The 21,291-nt window shown below is 31.1% G+C and overlaps 1 protein-coding gene across 8 annotated transcripts in view; it reads left to right on the top strand.

Annotated features, from left to right (window-relative positions):
- LOC134721324 (uncharacterized) overlaps positions 1-21,087 on the top strand; it is a 31,726-nt gene extending 10,639 nt beyond the window's left edge. For 3 of the 8 annotated variants that reach the window (XM_063584231.1, XM_063584238.1, XM_063584236.1), the window contains exons 2-7: positions 11,758-11,856; positions 12,403-12,739; positions 14,432-14,623; positions 15,123-15,415; positions 15,759-16,525; positions 19,891-21,087. In XM_063584231.1, the coding sequence (XP_063440301.1) occupies positions 11,758-11,856; positions 12,403-12,739; positions 14,432-14,623; positions 15,123-15,415; positions 15,759-16,525; positions 19,891-20,246 (2,044 nt within the window). In that variant the 3' untranslated portion in view covers positions 20,247-21,087. Of the gene's footprint in view, positions 1-4,456; positions 4,632-7,724; positions 7,844-10,237; positions 10,396-11,168; positions 11,316-11,757; positions 11,857-12,402; positions 12,740-14,431; positions 14,624-15,122; positions 15,416-15,758; positions 16,526-19,890 lie in introns of those variants that run through there. The other 5 variants (XM_063584232.1, XM_063584233.1, XM_063584239.1 and 2 more) reach the window with 5 other exon arrangements.
- The last annotated feature ends 204 nt before the right edge of the window (positions 21,088-21,291 follow it).

Here is a 21,291-nt window from a genome sequence, read left to right as displayed (position 1 = left end):
GCATTTATCTTTCATTTAAGGCAGGAAGTTGTTGTGTGCTATTTTCAATTATAAATTAACGTATGTGTAATTGTTTTAAAGGTCTACATATAAATTAAACAGTATTTACACCGGACTAACGACTATAAGTGAAATTATTTGCATGTCAAATATGGAGTGTTTTAAGTGCATTTTTAAATGTCATAAATGCTAGTAATGTTTGATGAACAAAAATGAAGTTGTCCTCACCTAACTTAAGCTGGATAAAAGCCAGTTTCCACACATTAACTGTACAAATGAAAATGTCCTACAATGATACTTTCTTTTAACTGCAAAGACATTTTGAACGCCATGCAATATTTCACAAGAAAACAAACTACTTTTAATAATTGAATGGTTCTTTTGTAGAACAGCTGATTAATATTTAAAAACAAAATTTAAAGCCTTTTATGGACCCCTTTCTTATTAAAGAGAACTTCAATTTTAATGATAAGTTCTTAGTTAATAAAGGTTGATAAGTTTACTTGTGGTATAGACTACATTGTCCAAATAAACTATTTAAGCGAAGTTTTTTTTAAATATGTTGGCTTCGTTCACCACTGAACAGACATCAATTGTCGAAATGTGCATCAGCGTAGTAAATCTTGATCGTTCTTGTTATGCTGCTGTCTTGTTAAAACGGAAATTTCCACATAAGAAAGATAAAAGTTGTTTGAAAGTAAAAGTCAAAACTTTCAATACAAATATAAGCATTCTTGAACAGTTTCATCGTGTCGCTGTCTCAGTTACTTTTTTGCAAACAATACTTTTTCTGAGTTATTATGTGCTTATGTGAGCCAAAATGTCCTGCGGAACTTATATCACAGAAATATGTTCTGGGGAAACATGTTTCACAGATAATTTCTTTATAATTTGTTCCATCTCTATAAAATAAGTTCAAAACTTTACCTGGTGTGAAAAAAGTTCTGGGTTTGTGAAATTTGTTCCTTACCTAGTGAAATAAGTTCTGGGTTTGTGAGATTTGTTTCTTACCTGGTGAAATAAGTTCTGGGTTAGTGAGATTTGTTTCGACCTGGTGAAATAAGTTCCTTGTCTGTGAAATGTATTCCACTGTTACATACTCAGCATTTGTCATCAGGGAGTTTTTGTTCCGGAACTTATTTAACATTTGGTCAAACAATTAGTTCCGGAACAAATTTTAATGTGCTGGAACATAGTTTCTGTGATATGAATTCCGGTGGAACATATTTCCTATGAATTTTGTTTCGGCGGAACAATTGTCACGCCGGAACATTTTTTTGTTTCGTTATATTTATACCATGCTTTTGTTATATCGTTCTAGTATTGTTCTTTAGTTTGTCCTGCGTCTGTTTTACCCTATTATTTGGTGGATTGTTTTTTCTCCGTGTTGTAATATGCCTTTTTTTCTTACGTTTGTATTTTTACCGTTAGTTGTTTAGTTCCTGTTAGGTTTTCGGACTGTCATGTGTTGACTATCTTTGTTCGTTTGGTTGTTGTGTAATGTGTTCGTGTCTGTATTGTATTGAGTGAGCGTTTATTCTGTAATTCTTAGTTGTCTCAATCTTGTTTTTTGCCTACAAGATTGTCCCAATGTTGTTTTTGTCCGTACATGGTTGTAAAATGTCTCTCTTTCTTATTGTCTTGTGTTTTCGGTTGTATAATCCTTCTGTGCTACTTTTAAAAGTTGAAAAGAAGTGAACAACTAGGTGAATTTAAAAGGGGGAGTCCATCAAAACGGAGAAAATCAAACGTGATCGACTGTCATATTTCTGACTTTTTGTATGCTTTTTCCATAGAATCATGTTTAAACATTGAAATCAGTGGATTTGCGGGTTTTGTTTCAGTGTATTCCTTGATATCTTGGTGTCTCGTGTGTTTTTTTAAGCATGTCATGTTTTCTTTTCCAGCTTTAAGGTCATCACTATATTTGTTTTCTAAATTGTAAATAAATCCTTTTAATCAACTAATTCCAATATTTCGTTGCACTATTGAATTTGGCGAAATATTGCTGTGAAATGTAAGGGAGTGTGGAATTTAACTTGTGTGTGATGTAATCCACTCCAAATGATAACTAAATCTTAGAAGTAAAACTTTCATTTCGGTGCCAACTATAAGTTGACATTGCTTTAAAAAGCATTTTTAGATACGGAGACGATAGTTCTTACAAATGTACGACCCAAACCTACGAGTACTAAAATTTCCAGACTACTTTGTGTATACATTCACTAGAAGGAATGAGTTGTATTGGTTTTTCACGAAGTAAAGTTACACATTTTAAAATGATATTTTAAGATAAAAAGGCAAAATTTCACAGAAATACTTTATATAGTTATTTATGTTGTCGTGTTGCTTTCCCATTTACATATTATACACAAATCTCCTTTTGTGAATAAATAAAGTTCCAGACTGCCTCTTGTTGGTTGCTATGAACGTTTTTCAGTACATAAAGCATATATCTCAATAAATTTCATGTGATAATTGTTTATAAAGATCTTAATTTGAATCGCTGCATGTCAAGTCATCGTGAGCTCTCAATGTAGATTTATTGTAGAAAATCGATAGTAGAAGTATTTCTAGTTTTTACCTATATTATGCACTTTCAAGTTCGAGGTATAATTTATAATCTAGAAGTTAAGAAGTGACGACTTAGAAGTCTATGATTTACCTAGAATATGTATTAAATCATAGTAGGTGTAATAAACCAGGATCAAAGTCAGAGACATGGAAGTTCTTGTGTTTATTTATGACAAAAACTGTTTACAAAGAGATATGGTAAATCACCTGGTTGGTTACCTGTTTGATGTATACTGACAGCATTTAATAAAGCAACACTTCTAGTATAATGCATTTAAACCAATATGATGAAAAGTAGAGGATATCAAAATAGGAATTTTCAATTTGGGTAGGAATGGTATGGAACACTCTAAAAACAAGCAAAAAATAGATAAAGAATTACAATTGAATGCAACAAATCAAATCGAACATAAAAAAACAAATCTCGGGGACATGACTTGCTTAGGAAGGATTCGTGGTGTACGTTCTAATAGTTACAAAAACAGTATCATATATGTAAAGTATACGGCATGTATCTTATATAGTTGCATTACTTTTGTCAGCCACTATATTTTCGGAAAGGTATGCGAGAGATCAGAATTAATGCCATGTCACATATTAAAATGTCATTTAATGTTTAAATGCTTACTGTTTATTAAAATCTTTCCATATAGTTAAACACCCAAGTGGTTAAAAAGTTATTATGAGATGTGATCTGGTAGAGTACGTCAACAATAAGTTCTGATGGGTTCTATCCTAGGAATATTATAATGAGTGGTAGTACAACTTTCACATAGGTATATTTGGAACCCTATATTTGTTTTGGTTGGTCAATCTAAACAAAGAATTTCCTGAGTACCTCTTGAAGAGCTATAGAAATATATACATATATATTAATATCCTTTAATGTATATATTTGATTGTATGTTAGGTGTACTTTGCTAGTGCAATTGTTCGGTAGATCTAAAAGTACAATCAATCTTTTTTTTTTAAATTGAGTTTCGTGATGATGGTGATTCGGAAGTCATGTTTTTCTCGTGTGTTTCAAATCGCAATTTTAATGCATTTTAAGCAATATCCGTCAGCAGAAGCATTACAGGATTTCCGACTTTCCATTGTCTGTTTCACAGTGATAAGTTATGATAAAGCAATGTTTTTTTCTTTATAATTATTGTTTCTTTTTGTATCTGAGTTTATATTTTTTCTTAACAAAAACGTCAAAACTATAATACAAACATAAGAAACCAGATACAAGCACTGCTGCTTTTTTAACTTTGTCTTTTGTTGCCTCCGGTATTTCCCTAGTGAAATAGAAACGCAAAAAATAATGTTCTTTCTTTTGTTATACATGTATCTGTGTTTGTCTCTTTCATTTATTTCATCAAATTGATGTTTTGTGCATAGCAATGTTTGATTGCTCATTAATTTTTAAAATATGAATTTTCTAATCTGATAGACAAGAAAAACTTCATTCTGGAAATTATCTGATCTGATGGTGCCTTCACACAATTTTTTCCAAAATGTCAAAAGAACAGAAAAACTTGTTCCAATGATCTGATTAGCAACTGACTATCGTGACCCTACTAATAGCATGTTCCAATGTGACTATATATATATATAGCAGAGCTATTCACGTTTCCCGCAGAATGTCAAAAACGGAAAAGACATTTTCTTTTGATCTGATTTTAAATGGATGATACTAGCCACCAAACAAACGCTTTTACCCAAAAGGTCAAAGAACAGAAAAGTCTTATGCCAATAAACCACTGATTCATGTCCGACCGTAGCGACTCTTTCCTGGAGTGTCGAAGACATGTTCCCAATGAACTTATAAATATTTGACCATAGCGACCCTATACATTTGTTTCTATTTATAAATAGTAGTATTAAATAATGTAGATTTAACAAATATGGGCAGGTTCATATTGAGTCAAGTAAATATGTTTATTGATTTAGGGTAGGTTTTAATCGGACAAAAGGTTTCGATTGTTTGTTTTACCTCTCTTTGTAAATGATCTATAAAATAGAATCGTACAATATTGCTAATTAAAACTTCGGGAAATATCAAATTCGTCAAGGTAGGTCCTTTTTTTTAATTTAAATTTGATATCAACTGATGAATTAAATATTACAAAATACTTTATTTATAAAATAACAATAGTATTTTGCTAAACATTTATTTTAAAACATTAAATATTGAAACATACAGCGAATAGTTATCAAGAAATAATGTTTCACATGGAATGACTAATATCAACTCCACAGTGAATGTAAGCTAAATTCAGGGACTTTCAATCATTTTTGAGTATTTATGAATATGTCTAAACATTAACCGATAAAACAAAACAAAAATATATATGATAACATTTCTTTCTCTGTTAACTTTTGTTTCAGTCTACTCATCTTGAAAAGGTTTGTTAACGATTTTCCAGGACATGATCATTGCCATCAAATTTCTAAAGGTGTCCTTGTGTTTTTTTCTTGGTGTTGTTGGATTTTTTTTTTGTCATAGTCTGGTCTTTGTCTCCACCATATGTAATAGTGCATAGAAAAAAATAATCGAAAAAGATGTCTAAAGTGGGAAATTAAAGTCGTGATTTTTACAAAAGAAGTCAATACGTTTTCTTCAAGTTCTGGTGATTTATCTATTATAAAAGTTCTGAAATGACTTTAAGGCCTCATTTGCCTTTTCTCACTAGATTTTCTAAATATTATAGCTGTAAGTAAGTTAACAGTTTACGGTGTCGTCAGGTTGTCAACATTTCTTGTGATGATTTTTTAAAAGTATGTTATTTGCAGTATACGTATTTTTCAATTTGAGGTTACAGAGCAAATCTAGTCAATTGCATATATCTACTATGTAAGAATGAAAAATTAAACTAGGGTTTAATAGGACGATACGGTGTAGATAATCGAATATTTCTTTTTTTAAATCATGAGGTACATAGAGTAAATAAGTCAAAGCAGTAGTCTGAAACGACATGGTATTCAACTGGCCATTTGTTGCCAAATTTACAGAGATTTTCGACTGTTTGTTAATTCAATTCAATATAACCATTTAAGATGTTTTGTGTACATTTTTGAAAGTGGATAACGAAAGAAGGGATAAAAGTTGGTTCGACATCCAGTGTAATATGAAAAAAAGATCGAGGAGCTTTTTTGGATTGTTTGTTTTTTTGTTGTGACATACATAGTTTGTTTAATTCATTTCGTTTCACTATCAATTCTACACTTAATGCACATTGTACATTCATGTGCACATGTTATTGTTATTTTCGTTAGGACTGATGAGTTAATACAAAAATCAAATAGAAACATTACTAAAATAGTGAAATGAGCCATGCGGAAATTGTTTTCTAAAGTACTAAAATTTCAACATTTAAACTAATTGTTATCCAATTATAGTTTAAGTGATTGAATCATGATAGATAAACAATACCCTCAAAGACCAATGTAATTATCTAAACAGTCTAAAATTATTGAAATTACGATTTAATGCACTTATTCAAGTATTTTTGTTTAATTGAATTCTTAATGGAATGACAATCTTTTTAATAGAAATAGAAAAACGAGATACTTAATGCGAAATTGAAAATAGGGGTATTCACTGAAAATTTTCCCATCAAAATATTTACTGAGTTGAAAAATAAATATTGCCAACGCAGTTAATGAGTTTCATTTATTAAAGAATAGGTCATGTCATTTTATAAGTACATCCATTTCTGTGAGAAGGAAAAATGGAGGGCTATTCCAGTGGCGGATCCAGAAATTTTCATAAATAGGGGCCCACTGACTGCCTCAGAGGGCTTCAGCGATTCCCTATATAATCAACCAATTTTTTTCGCAGAAAAAGGGGGAGGGCTGGGTCCCCTAAAAAACACATCTAAATCCGCCTATGTATTCGCTAACAAGACTGTAACCCTACAACAAAATAAGATATAATTAAAAATATACATTAAGTCTTTGATTTTCCAATTCATTTCTTCTCCAATAGACTCATTGCGTTCACCACGAACTAGCTCCCTTTGCCTCTTTTTTTACCTCGTGTCGTTCTTATTTCATTGGACCGTAGCGGAGTGACGGACTGCAGGCAACACCATTTGCCCTAGCCTTAGTGTAAAGAGGGCATAAACACGACGTAGTAGTGTCTTTATATTCTTGAATGAGGTTAATTATACTATTACTGAAATAATGTACTGATTTAAAATACAATAGAAGATTTAATAAGTACTCATGTCTGCCTATTCTGAGTAAATGGAGCATTCATTTCATAAATAACAGAGTTGTATTTTGAAAAGAATTCAGTTGTCAACTTGCAATAATTTAATCATACTTCGGTTTCATGTTTGAAATTTAACACCCATACCACTAGTTTTTTTATTATACGAAATAGTTATTTTAACAATCAATGACAATTTGATATTTTCCACTTGTTAATTTCAAGCAAATTAATGCCCCCTTGCAGTTGACATTGACAGACTTCATCAAAACGAGGCTCAAGATTGTTCTCTCATTGCAAAGTAGGTTTTCGTTTAAATATTAAACTATATGTTTCATTCCATTTTTTGTTTGTTTGTCAACATATGTTTTGTTAAATGTCCACATTTCTATCCGCCTATCAATACCTTGGGTTTTTTTAATGTTGAAACCAAACTTTTTACTCACCATAGGTTTTCTTTAAAAAAATGTAAAAGTTTCAGTGCTTCGTGTTTGTTTTGCGCCTTGTAACAAACCAAGTCTGCATATTCAGGACGAAAATGTAATCTCTGAATGTGTTCCATCCAATCAAAGTTTTATCGAGAATACGGTTTTGAAATGCAACCTCTAAGTTAGTTTGGACTTAACAGAAGATGTAAACCTTATTAAACGTATGCAAAATATTATAAAAAAGTCTACAAAACTGACTGTCTAGTATTTCAAACCTGCATCAAAACCATGTTAATTATTACATCAATATGTTATAAAAAGAAAACAACACCCGTTTTACAAAAATATTTAATACCTATTTTATAAAATTAAGCTATTTCAGACATCAAGCATACCTACCGTCTTTCATTCGCATTGAATGAAGGTATGCCTGCTTTATAGACGCTAGTGTATTCCATTTATATGTAATAAAAGCTTTCCTTTTAATGTATATGGACCAAACAAATCTATTTGTATGTAGATTAGTTTTTAAAGAGTTGCTGTGTGAAAATTAAATTGTGCGTCAGAATAAATGTTCATTTTGACAGAAGATTTGAACGGAAATAATGTCTTTAATTGGAAAACCTAGGAAACGAGATAGAAAGTAAGTTTTTTTTGTTAAATATTTACATTTAATTTAATACAAATCACATGAAAAGCCGACATATGTAAACTTATTTCACATTGTTTCACCATAAAGATCGCGATTTATCAATAACACCGTTACGTTAAACTCTATATGTATTTGGAAAAATTAAATTCAAAATATTTTTTAAGGCGCTTTTTATTCGTATAGAGTGTAATTAGCTGTCTTTAAAGTGAACTGCGTTTATGCTTAGATAAAGGTCAGTTTATTTTAAGCATGGTTTAAGATCTTTTTAATTTTTTTGTACATGGTTTTGACTGTCTCATATGGCTCGATTTTGACCCTTTCCTTCTCCATTGTATCTTTATGCTTTGTCAACAAGAAATAGTCTGTTATGCTAATTTTTGTTTACATTTTCTAGTTTCACCACCCCTCTCCGATTTCTGAAATTTTGTGATGATAATAAAGTATACATCGTTGACGAACTTGACTGCTTTGTTTGTTCAGTCCATGGAACCATTATACATGTATAACAAACAACCATTACTATATCTAGCAGTTAGGGGCTGGTCTCATTTTTTGGTCTCTTTCAGTTGTTTTCCAGGAATTCCATTTCTTTGTTTATTTTGAAATATTATTGAGCTAAAGGGGTCATAACAGTGTTTAACTTTTAACTATGTGTACAAGTCTGAAATGAGCACAAAAAATTTCATCCTTCTAATTTTAACTTTGTCTAATTTCGTTTTCCTTTTTGGTCCCAAGTTTCATATGAAAATTTTACCTTATATGCTAGGCTGTTCATAAGAACTTTGTGTGGTAAAATATCAAATCACTACAGTTAATCAAATTAAAATACTGTCTTGCAACTACCATCACACACTCCTCGTGGAATTTGCAAATTAATATTACAAGGGTTAACTTTGTTTGAGCAAATAGACATGCTAAAAAGATATATTCTCATTTGGTTTAAATATGAGTGTCCCAGGGGATACATATGAGTCACATATCGATCGAATGTGTCCCAGGGGAAACATATCGAGTCACATATTGATCAAATGTGTGCCAGTGGAAAACATATCGAGTCACATATCGATCGAATGTGTCCCAGTGGAAAACATATCGAGTCACATATCGATCGAATGTGCCCCAGTGGAAAACATATCGGGTCACATATCGATTGAAATGAAACTATGTAAATCAGCTTTTTTAAAGAATGATTTACTTTTTTTGAAATTATATCATTTACATTCGTTATACAAAACGAAATGTTATGTTTTACTGTTGAAGTCCGTTCCCATATTCACAGAGAAGCAATCTGTGTTTGGTTTGTAAGCCAACAATAGCTGGTTATTTACAGTATTCATTTAGTACACATATATTTCACTATGATCGTTTCGTTCTATGTAGATGCATTATAAGTTAATATAGTTGTGACAAACAGGGCTTATATCAAATCAATAAAGTTTCTATGATAGTATAAAAATACTGAATTACTTTATAATAGGTTGTCATAAACATATATATTCTTTCAAATCTATTTGACATTGATGGTATTGTATACTCGACACGCATAGAGGACTTCGTTTAACATATCCTTAAATTCAAATAAAAGATCGCAAGTTTCGTTAATTCAGAGGTATATTGTACTAGAAAAGAAATAGTAAGATTAAAGAATTAAGTTAATTCCATAATTATTGTATATAATTTCACCAACAGCTATTTAAATCAGTAACTTTTGTGTTGACTTGGCGTTTTTAAGTACATTTAACGACCTTAAATTGAATTTAATGAAGTTATCATTATAATTTATTATAATTCGTGTTTTGAAAAAAATCCACGGGCATAAAAAGTTCAAATAAAGTTTAAAAATCAAGAAACCATTAGATACCCTTTGACTCGCAGTCTTAAAACAAGCCTTACACATGGACGATGACCATAAACACCTTACTGATATAATAAGATTTTAGATTTTATCTTGACCAAAGTTCTTTAAATCACAAGTTCTATGATTACTTTTCGCGTTAGACTACAGAGACTACAGGGTTATTTTTTAAAATTTAAACATATCAAAATGAAAAAGTCTTCATATTGATATTTTTTCTGAGATCGTCATCTGTTAAAGTCTTTTCGTAATGATCATTTTTAATTTGTGGATCGAACTTGCGGGTTTTTTTTACTTTAAGTAAAATTGTACCCGTATTGCATATCTGAAGGCCTCGAATGGGAAATAGACACACGAAACTTGAAACGTGTTTATTTCGTGTAAAAAGGTGTTAAAAGAGGCTACAAAACGGTTTCCAAAACTATGTAAAATTTTCCCTTTTCTCGATAGAAACGTCATTATGTACAAAGGAGCCCAATAGCCTTTCGTTACAAATTAACTTAACTCGACGTGAACTTGCTTTGTTACAGGAATCACAAGCAATGAGAATTGAAAAACATCATTCAACATGGGGGTTTTCTTTAGAGGGTGGTGATAAAGGTAATAAGGATGATATGAATGAAGATGATAACGCAGAAGATTGCAAAACTTCCGGTACTGTCACACCAGTTTGGGAGACAACTACTCCGTAAGCCCCTTCCTTTGTTTGGAGGTGGAGGTGTTTAAATCGAACCGTTTTATCTTGCACGCTTAAGATAACCGTCACAATGTTTTGGGGAGTTTTAAATGTTGCACAGCACACTTCAATTTTTTTCGTTGCTGACTTGAAAACCAGTCGCACTATGATACACTGAGTCATCTAAAGATACTACTGATTGACATATTTCTAGGCATATCAGCATTCACAGTTTTATATAGAATCAAATGTAACCTTAAGTCATAACAAATCAATTATTATGGAATATCTCCGATTAATTTATATTTACATTTTGCCCTTCATAGCAATGCAATTGAAATGTTAGATAATTTCATGTAGCGTTGTTACAACTTGCAATCTTTTATGAATAAAAACTCGTTAACACGAGATTTAAATGGTCCATAGATATTTGTATACCGCGAAGAAATATAAACTTGAGACCCTGGAATTCTTATTGAACTGAAATAAATGAATAGATTAAAAAAAAAACAAGCTTAATAGCAAAAAAAAAATATATATGAAACAGGAACAAAAGTATGGCGCACCAACGAGACCGCAGTCACGTATCTATCCAAATAATCTACGAAGTGGAAAAACATTATTACGAAACGAATTTAAACAAATGCTAATTCCTGAATTGCATTTGCATCTGACTAATGTTAATGCAAAGCCGACCTATTAAGTTTTCATAGTGGTTGGTATTGTGTTGAATTGCTATGACCACCGTCATATTAATATTTAAAGCCCAAATCAATATTTAATTTCCAAAGCTTCAAAATGATGTCATACAAATGAGATTAACGGAGATTTACTTTATATACAAAACTGACCAATATTTATATAACACTTGACAATGTTTGATAGTGTATTGGTTGTATGTGTGCACTTGTTTTATGATCTGTTATGTATCTGTAAGTGTTTGTTATGGCATATTAAATAATGTTACGTTAAAAGTCGACATAACTGATTTAGTTATTAATTAGAATTTTGAAGTTATGTTTCAGTAATTTTGTGTTATGTCAAATTAAAAGATTTTATGTTAAAAGTTGACATAGCTGATTAACTTATAATTCAAAATATTTATGTACTTGAAAGTTTTTGTTATGTCACATTAAATAATATAATTTAAAGAGTTGCTATAGCTGATTACGTTATCCTTTACAATATTTGCCGAATGTCCTTATTGTACAGGGGATCAATTAAAGACTGTGGGGTGTAACTTAGTCTTGTTAACCTTGTTTCAATTCGATTTGAATTGTTCTAGTCCATAATAGTAGTACATACATGTATGTTGTTATTGGTTGTAAATATGGAGAGATATATGGTAAATTCTGATTATTATATTCATTACAGACCAGAAATAGACAGCAATATGAAAAATAAGCAAATATCCAATTCCTGGAGTGTTGGAATTAATTCTACTCAGAAGGATTTGTTAGATGACGATGCCCAGTAAGTTAAATATTCTTTATATTAGATAAGTAATATTTTATACATTTAAAAAGTATGAGGATATATTTTAGCGGAATGTATATATAGCATCGTGGACCTCATATGAAAACGAAAACACAAATTAAATATACGTTTGTATACATGGGAAGTTGTAGTATCAAATAAGTAAATAATTATTATTGAAAGTACAGATTTAAAAACTCCCATGTTTTTCTTTACTAACTTTATCATGTTTTAATAGTTTTGACTGTTATATTAGAATATTACATTAAATAATAACAGTGCTTTTTTTGCATTATAATGATCTTTTAGTATCAATAGACTTACAGTATGTCAGCTTGTACGGGACTTTCTGCTTTATGCCTATATTTTTAAAACTCGGGTTAAAAAGTAACAGTTTGAAACGGTTGATGACTATCAAATATACATTCTTGCTTCTTGTTTGTCGAGAGTTTATAGCTTAAGTTTCGACTATTTCAGTTCAAAATATAAAGAAGGTAAACATTGCTAGTTTTTAGAAGTCTGGATTTTTATTTTATTTTACAGCTTGAAAGTAAGCTACTCTCCTGGAAAGAAAGGGGGAAATTTTGGACTTCCACTGGGAGCTAAACTGACAGTTCCAGAAGGATTGTTTGGTAAAAAGGATTCGATATCATGCCAAGTAGCCCCACCGTCACAGAGATGGCGGCATTCGCCTGTACTGCCTTATTATGAGCACCTTACGAGTGAAATATTTATTTTAAATTCGACAGTTCATCCTTTAAAGAAAAGTGTTATTGTGAGGATACCATACTATCAGATAGATTCCGAACATAACGAGATTAACGTTAAAGGAAAATGGAAAGACGAAGAGGAATGGGTCAATGTAGGATTTCTCCACAAGGTAGGTACTACTAGAACACACCCGTGATATCGCGGGTCCTTTAGGGCGAGTTTAGTTATTCCAGATGAAATACTGTCAGTATCAAAAACGAAACTACCTATTATTCTGTTTATCGGTAATTATGACGTCACACAATGTATTGCCTAATATTTTCAGTGATACAGCCAGTACGTTGATACTCGAAAATATTAGGCAGCAAAGGGAAAATATACGAATTGCCGATAAACAGTTTTCTCTGCTTTCAAATCTTTCTCTTTGAACCCGTCGAACTGGAACTTATCAAGTTTTGGTAATATTAATTATTTGGAAAACAAAAGGTCCTGGAATGGAGTATTTTTTAATCAATGAAGCATTGTCCTATATTAGTTATAAATCAAGTTGAATTCTTTGATTCGCTGTTTTACGTCATGCCCGCTAAAAAATTGAAAACTGTACCTATACGCCTTATTTTTAGTCCAGATTTTTAGTATTCGTATTGTTATCTTAGAAAGTCTTACTGATTAAAATACTACAATAGGTAACAATTTGACAATTTAGTAGTGTCAATCCTGTGATTATGACCCGTGTATATAGCATATTAATCCTGAATACACCGTTTGTTGGTGCGCCTGTTAGATGCGGAACGTACAGATAAGGTAATAGGTAACAGGTGAATATACTATTGCATGGTATCGGTATCGGACTCGACCCGGAACTTCTTAATTATTGGCAATATTAATTACGTGGAAAACAAAAGGGCCTGGAGTGGTGTAATTTTTAATCTACACCTTTGCACTATATTAGTTATATATAAAGTTGAATTCTTTGATTCGTCGTTTTTACGTGATGACGGCTGACAAATTGGACCTCGTAATTTTAGAATTATAGATAATTAGTTTTTTACATTTTAAAAATGATTTTAAGATATTGCGTTTATATAATGTTAAATCAAATTATTTATATCATACATACTTTTACGATAGTTTTACATTTTCAACAACACAGTTGCTTTTATGCTCTTTATCAAGTAGGATATATATATATAGAAATAAAGGTCTGAACAATGTTATATTTTTATCGGAAAAAATCTGTTATTAGGCACATCTTAATTGCTTTTAGTAAATAGTTTGATTGGATATAATGAACTTGATACGGACATTGCTTTTACAACCATATGAAATAAGAATATGTATCAGTTTCCTTCCATTGCTTTGATGTTGCAGTGTAACATTGTCACAATTATAGTTTGAATTATATGTGCTGCTTTGAAATCTAGCTACGCAAACGATACTGTGGAACGTGTACAGTTTCTAATGAGTTGACACGGAATCTAACGTCAATTAGTCTGCAGAGAATCAACACGTACCTCTACGTTACTATCCCAAAATAATATTGGCTAGTTATACTCAAAGATGTGCCTGATGACTAATCTGGAAACTTTGTAGCTTAGTCCCGCATATATGATGCTAAGGTTTAAAACCTACATTGAGAAACACTATTTTTTTTAATAGTGATGTCAAGGTTAAATACCTTAAATCACATTTACAAATATCGAAAAAGAAATAAAGTGAACTTTGCGTATACGTCAATGAGACAGCAATCCAACAAAAAAAAAATCTAGGCCCTCTTTCTATCAGCATGATGTAAAATGATAATGCTTTTTATTTAAGTGTTGTCTGATTTTTGATCAACAATCTCCGGGTTTTTTTTCAGTCGGATACCTCCTCCCCATGTATAGAACTGGAAATCGACAGACTAGGTGTATTTGTGGTCACCTTCACTCCAAAGAAGGAAACTTTCGAAGTGACTACACAAGGATGTTTATATAATGCACACATGAGTAAATATATCAGTGTTCGTGTACCAAAGAAAGCTGCAGAGAAAAACTTTCAATGTGCAATACAGGTGAGAACATTCACATACGTACATACCCAAACATCTTTATATTTGCAGAACACGTTGCGAAAATAGTTGGGTAGGAAAACGGCGTGCACAAAGAGTTTGCCTGTTTTAATAATGAAAAGACAAAACTGAGTGCGGTAAATTATGGTGGGGATTGATCTAAAACTACAAGTAGAGCTGAAATTGGTTATGGCTCTATATTTTTAAATCATTTTAGTTGTTACGTCTGCAGCATATAACAAGTGCGATTGTTACATTACTTTGAGAGCAGATTTCATATAGCTATTGATATGTTCCCATCAAATATAAAAGTGTTAATTTGGTAAAATACATGTTACAATCGAAATAAAATTACCCACAAAACATGAAAAGAGAAAGAACGATCAATTTGACATTTTGTAAGATAGTATACTTCAGTCATACCGTATACATTTTTACATCAACTAATAAAGACTTGTTTTTAATTTATAACTTGTTTTATTATAAAAAAAATTATTTGTAGATAACTCCAATAACCGAAGAGAAGGTTAACCTAGCAAAGGAGTTCTATCCATTCGAAACCTCAGAATTGGAAAATGTTTCAGAAATAATCGACTTAATTCCTAATTTTCAATGTACATTCAGACGAGCAGTTAGCGTTAAACTGCCACTCCCCGCCAATGTTGAGGTCGAAAATGAAAGCGCCAACACTGATATAGCAGTATTAGCGAAACTGGAATCTGGATGGGAATTAGTAGATACAAAATACAGATTCACAAGAACCACAGTAACCTGCGATGTCAAAAGTCTTACAAGGTATGGGAAAGGGATAATATAATAATGTAACCTATATTGTATATTAAAGGGCATATCAATACCAAAACATCAGTAGCATAATTTTGGGAACAACTAACCTGAATTGAGCTAACTGAATTACAAAAATCTATGTTAGCTTTTCAAAATCGGACATAACGCCTTTCAGCTTTTTTGCAAAACCAAAATACAGTCAGGTGTTACAGTTGTTCTTTAAATTATTGGTTACTTTACTAACATATGTTTATTCTCTGTGCAATCTGATGTACCGTATATTTCACAATCAAAAAGTTCAGTCTTATATTAAAAAAAAACGTCCTTTGAAATATTTGAAATTTGTTTTCAGATTTTGTGTGGTTAAATCGAAACCAGACAGGAAGAAAAGAATGGCCGCGGCAGTCAGTATTTTGGAAGGTCGGTGTGAAATGGAAAAGGGCGAGGTTATGGCATTTATAAATTTCCAAGAAAAAACTTGGTTTCTGGTGCTGGAATGTTTCCCTAAGAATAAATTAGACAGTAAAATTGCTGAAATGAAAGAAAAAGGTTTCCGACATTTCAAAAAGGAGATCAGCAAACCGGAAGAACCGGTTGATAATAAACAACACTTTCGGAGACCGCCAACTATCAAAACCAAATCTCAAAATGTACCAGCGGAATTCGAAATATTTGATGGATTGAAATGGACATTTAATGTTTCTGATGATCTCAAGGCCAATTTAGATAGTGACTATATGGAAAACAAAGACCTTCAATATTATAAACATTTACCGGAAAGTTTACGCAAATTTGTTATAGAACCCAAAACTACAGAGGAACGAACACTTATAGGTGCAATAAATCTGACGCCAGTCGGCATAAATGATCAAAAAGTTCGAGAGGCATCAACAATGGCGCTAAGGATAGAAGTCGACGAGGAAACGGTAAAAGCGTACTTCCATGAGGAGGTTATACCAGAAGAACCGGAAGTAAAGAAAGAAAAACCGAATTTAGATTTGTTGAGAACACCCGAGATTAAAGTTGATAAACCTACAACACCTTTTACACCAAAGTTTAAACCACTGCCAGCTAGTGTCATGGAGCGGTTGATGAGAACAAGCCGACCTCAGATAATCAGTAAGAATTTTGTTTTATTTTATTATTTCAAAACAAATAGACAATAGAAAATAGACAATACTTATTAGCACAAACACATTTACATTAAATGGTTATGGCATACCGTGAAAATTAAGACAATAAATTGACAATAGTTAAATTGGTTATAATTATATTAGAGTGACAGTGGTATTCACAGCGAAGAAGAAAAAGACTATAAATATCAAAAGTTAACACATTATTAATGTTCATGAACAATTGAAAAAAGAACACAAACAAAAAATAGGTTGCATATTAAAAGAAATACAAGTTATACAGATGTTCTCAATAAAAACAATCATTAATATACTGTATGGTGATTTTTATAATGACTGGTAGACTGCTATTTAAAAGTGCAGTCAAATGCTTCAGTGTTATAGCGGACTGCAATTTAATAAAATTGAAATTAAGATTTTTATTAATATTTGGTATATAGGAAGCCCTCAATGATTTATAGCATGGACAGATTGAGAAGAAATGGTATTCATCCTCAATTTCTTGTCTGTTACAGGATAAGCAAATGCGTTTACTTCTTTCAATGTTGGTATAACGCCCTCGATCTTTCAATTGCTAGGGAATGGGCAATTAGTTTAAATTTACTGAAAACTGATCGGTCAGTTTTGAGTTTCATATATCAATATATGGGGGCCTTTTTCTAATTCTTTTAGTATGACAAAAGAAATTTAATTTTTCATATTTATTGATAGAGCAATTGGTAATTTGATAAGCCTGGTCATAGATTCTTTGTTGGATAGTATTTATGTGATATTTTAAATTAATAGTATTAAAAGTGAGATGACCAAAACCTAATTTATTTAACCAGTCTTTTAATCATACGTTTTTTGATTGAGTTAAGTCTGCCAATTGATATTTTATCGTATGTTTTTCTATGTTGTGATGTTATGCTATTGTTTCAGAAAAAGGGAGAAGGTTTGGGTCCATTAAAACGTTTAATCCCGCTGCAAATGTTTGCACCTGTCCTAAGTCAGGAATCTGATGTACAGTAGTTGTCGTTTGTTTATGTAATATATACGTGTTTCTCGTTTCTCGTTTTGTTTATATAGATTAGACCGTTGGTTTTACCGTTTGAATGGTTTTACACTATTAATTTTGGGGCCCTTTATAGCTTGTTGTTCGGTGTGAGCCAAGGCTCCGTGTTGAAGGCCGTACTTTAACCTATAATGGTTTAATTTTTAAATTGTTATTTGGATGGAGAGTTGTCTCATTGGCATTTACACCACATCTTCCTATATCTTTTTACAATGTTAACCCATTTACTTGTTTTATTTACATTATTATATATTTTATGGACTAAAGTGTTAGGCGAGTTCACAATGTGGTTTTGAAATTTTATAGCTGAAAGCTGAATTTTAAAGTACAAAGGGGTTCTGTTTGTCTCAGCTAAACAGGCTACATTTGTTGTTTTGCACTGTACTCCTAAAATTTCTTTAATAAATTTAATATGTAAATGTTCAAATGGATCTGAATCTTTGAACACTTGGCTTACACCCTAAACTTCACTTCCATAAAAAGTTATTGGAACAACTAAAATATCAAATAATTTTTCAAGCATACTGCAGGAATTATCTAAAGAGACTGTTTTTTTAATTTTTCTTCCTTTTTCCATAAGATTTTTTTTTTTTTTTTTTTTTTTTATACAAACAAATCCGTTATATAAATATTTCTGAACTATGCTTCTAATATCTTATCATTGTTCAAAATAAAAGATATCGCATTTATTAATAACAGATACAACATACGCAATTCGTATATAAGGTTGTAGTGTTTCATAATGTGGATATTTTATTTGTTCGGTGTTAATAAAAGAAACATGTGTGTATGCGCCAAAGTCGTCACAATCACATGACACCAACAGACACTGATCGTCACTTCTTTACTTTCTTACTGATATAGATTTCATGAATTTATTTAACGAGGAAATTTAAATCAACTCTGATACTGTTTTTGTGATTTATAGATTATCGTTGGTTATCTGAAAGAGATTGATTTTCGCTTGAGCCGGTACGATAGCCATTTTAAACATCAATAAAGTTTATGTTTTACATTTAAATAGTCGAAATATCCTTGTTAAAACATTTAAGTAAATACATCTTTTTGTAAATTAAACAATTTGAAACGTTTTTGTAGATCGGAGATTAGGTAAATGATTTAATTAGCTGCCAGAGAAATTTCAATTTAGGAGCTTACTTTTTTTATATCAGTTATAAACTATGCATGTGTGTTATATATTTTGTTAGCATTATTTTTTCAGTTATGTTTTTATAATGAATGCCTTTTTATATTTCACTTTTTGAATTGTAATGTAAGCCCCAAAGTTAAAGGACAGACGCTGTTAATAAAAACCGTTTAAAGAAGTTTTGCTTTTATACATTCATTTACCACATATATAACCTTTATTTAGATGATTTTATATTGCAACATAAGGACACTTTCGCATGTTTATATAGTCACGACAAACATTATAAATTAAAATTTGAGACAGTTTGCTAAATGTATTCTCACAACAACATGTTTTAACTAGTACGTTCATTATTGTATTCTTATACATCTCAACTTGCAAAAGTGCATGTTATTGCATGTAAAAGTATAGAATTGCGTAGATATTTTATTCATTATTTGAAGTTATTTATTCATTTTTATTACAAGTCAATATAAATTTCAAGACTTAAAATAACCTTGATATACTAGTGTTAGAAAATTAAAAAAAAAAACAAATTATGAAATCTGATTGGTGCAATTCCAATGATTATGGTCGGTTATATCACACTGTCAAATCAAATATTAAGATTTTCACCGAAGTTTTGATTTTCATGAATATTCTCACTTTTCTTGTGGTATATGTTGACATATATGTAGAAAATTGGAGTCCCTTTTTGTCTTTCAGTTAATAATCTCCAAATCTAATTTATACCTCTTTTCTTTTTCAAAAGTTTGCCAAAGGACGTTGCAAAAAAAGGTTAAATGAAAAAAAAAGTGTACACGTAGCTCGGTCAATATGCTTAATGTTGATTCATTGATATTTGAACATACAAAACCTTGGTCTTTTTTTTTTGGTTTTTATTGTTGTAATTTTTTGTGTTTGCAATTTTGAACAGTGCGCATACAGTTCCTAATCTTCAAATTTTCTAAATAGTTAATTTTGTTTTATTAGGGGAAATACTTTAACCTGTACAATTATAAACAATGATAATGATTACAAAATATATACAGATGCCAAGTGTGTTATAAAACACAAGTCGAAATACACCATTAGTACAGTCGTATCGATACTCATTAAATGACTTAAAAAATAACATTAAATATAAAAAGATCTTCATATATTTCAGTTGAAAGAGAATCAAAGGCTATTACAGGCAAGAGTCTTCGCAATTTGTCTAAATATGTCCCGGAAGGATTGACCCTAGCAGTTCACCTTGACCTTCCAGACAGTACTATTACTGGCATAGGTTTCGATGCAATTTCCAATGGATTGTCTATGGCGGATGTCACCTACAAAATCTTATTATACTGGAAACGAACAAGAAAAGACAAAAAAGACCTTGCAGTTGAAATGTTAGCGGGTGCATTGAGGGAAATGGGCAGAGTTGAGGCAGCACAAGTTGTACAAGAGTGTCACAAAAACAGCAAAGAAGTAACACCGGAAATATATTCAGAACTTCTATCTAAAATGGCATTGTCTTGAAGAAATAATTGTTAAAGTTTTTTTTCTTTTTTCATGCATTTAAAAATGATTTATGTTTACTGGTATCTGAATAAGAGAAAGGAGAAACCATAGTTTGGCTCCATTTGATATGTTACATATCGCCAATCGATTGACAACATTTTTCAAAACCTCAGAAGCTAAATTACCAAGACAAGCAAGCTTTTCTAAAATTATGTTATGCCTTTTAGAGATTATTAAACTACACTCAAAGGGAGACAAGGCAAAATAGTTAATAATTCAAAGTACGGAGGACTATTTCGTAGATGATAGATGTTGCGGTGATCTAAACATTTATTGGAACAAAAAGGCTGAGGTCGATTTTTTTTGGGAAATATTCGAACGGGTTTCTCCAGTTGCCCTTATCATAAATGTAGCATCAATCTTAAAACAACCATTCATCCATGAACATTAAATGGGTCGATCCGTGTACGAAGTGTAAATATTCATTGTGTGCATATAATAATTGTTCATTAGCCTCAAAATTCTATGCTTAAAAAATAATAGAAAAAACAGAAATATGTAATTGGGATTCAATTGTTCTTTTTATAGATTTTAAGGTGTAATCTAATTAAGTGTCCAGTAACACGTACCAGTAATGTCCTCCGGATGTGGGTAATAGAACGACAATTTCCTGTTATCAAATAATAAAGTATACTTTTCGGTGCATATTTTATTTGTGTATAATGCTTAAATTTGTTTGTGTAAAACTGCGCTGATTGATATTAAAGATATTTGAATGCAATAATTAAAATTGTGTATGCTATTGTCAAGTATTGTGATTCAGATACATTAATCTGTGATAATAAATTGTTTTATTTTTTATTTGTTTTAATTAAATCATTTAAATTGTAACAAACAAAGATAAAAGAGGGGCGAAAGAGATTAGAGGGACAGTCAAGCTCATAGATCAAAAATAAACTGACAATACCAATGCCAAAAAACGAAAAAGACAAACAGACAACTAATAGTACACAAGACACAACATAGAAAACTAAAGACTTAGCGACACGAACCCCACCAAAAA

Source organism: Mytilus trossulus, chromosome 6, assembly GCF_036588685.1.
Source record: "Mytilus trossulus isolate FHL-02 chromosome 6, PNRI_Mtr1.1.1.hap1, whole genome shotgun sequence".
Lineage (NCBI taxonomy): Eukaryota > Metazoa > Mollusca > Bivalvia > Mytilida > Mytilidae > Mytilus > Mytilus trossulus.
This window is presented reverse-complemented; position numbering and strand designations above follow the sequence as displayed.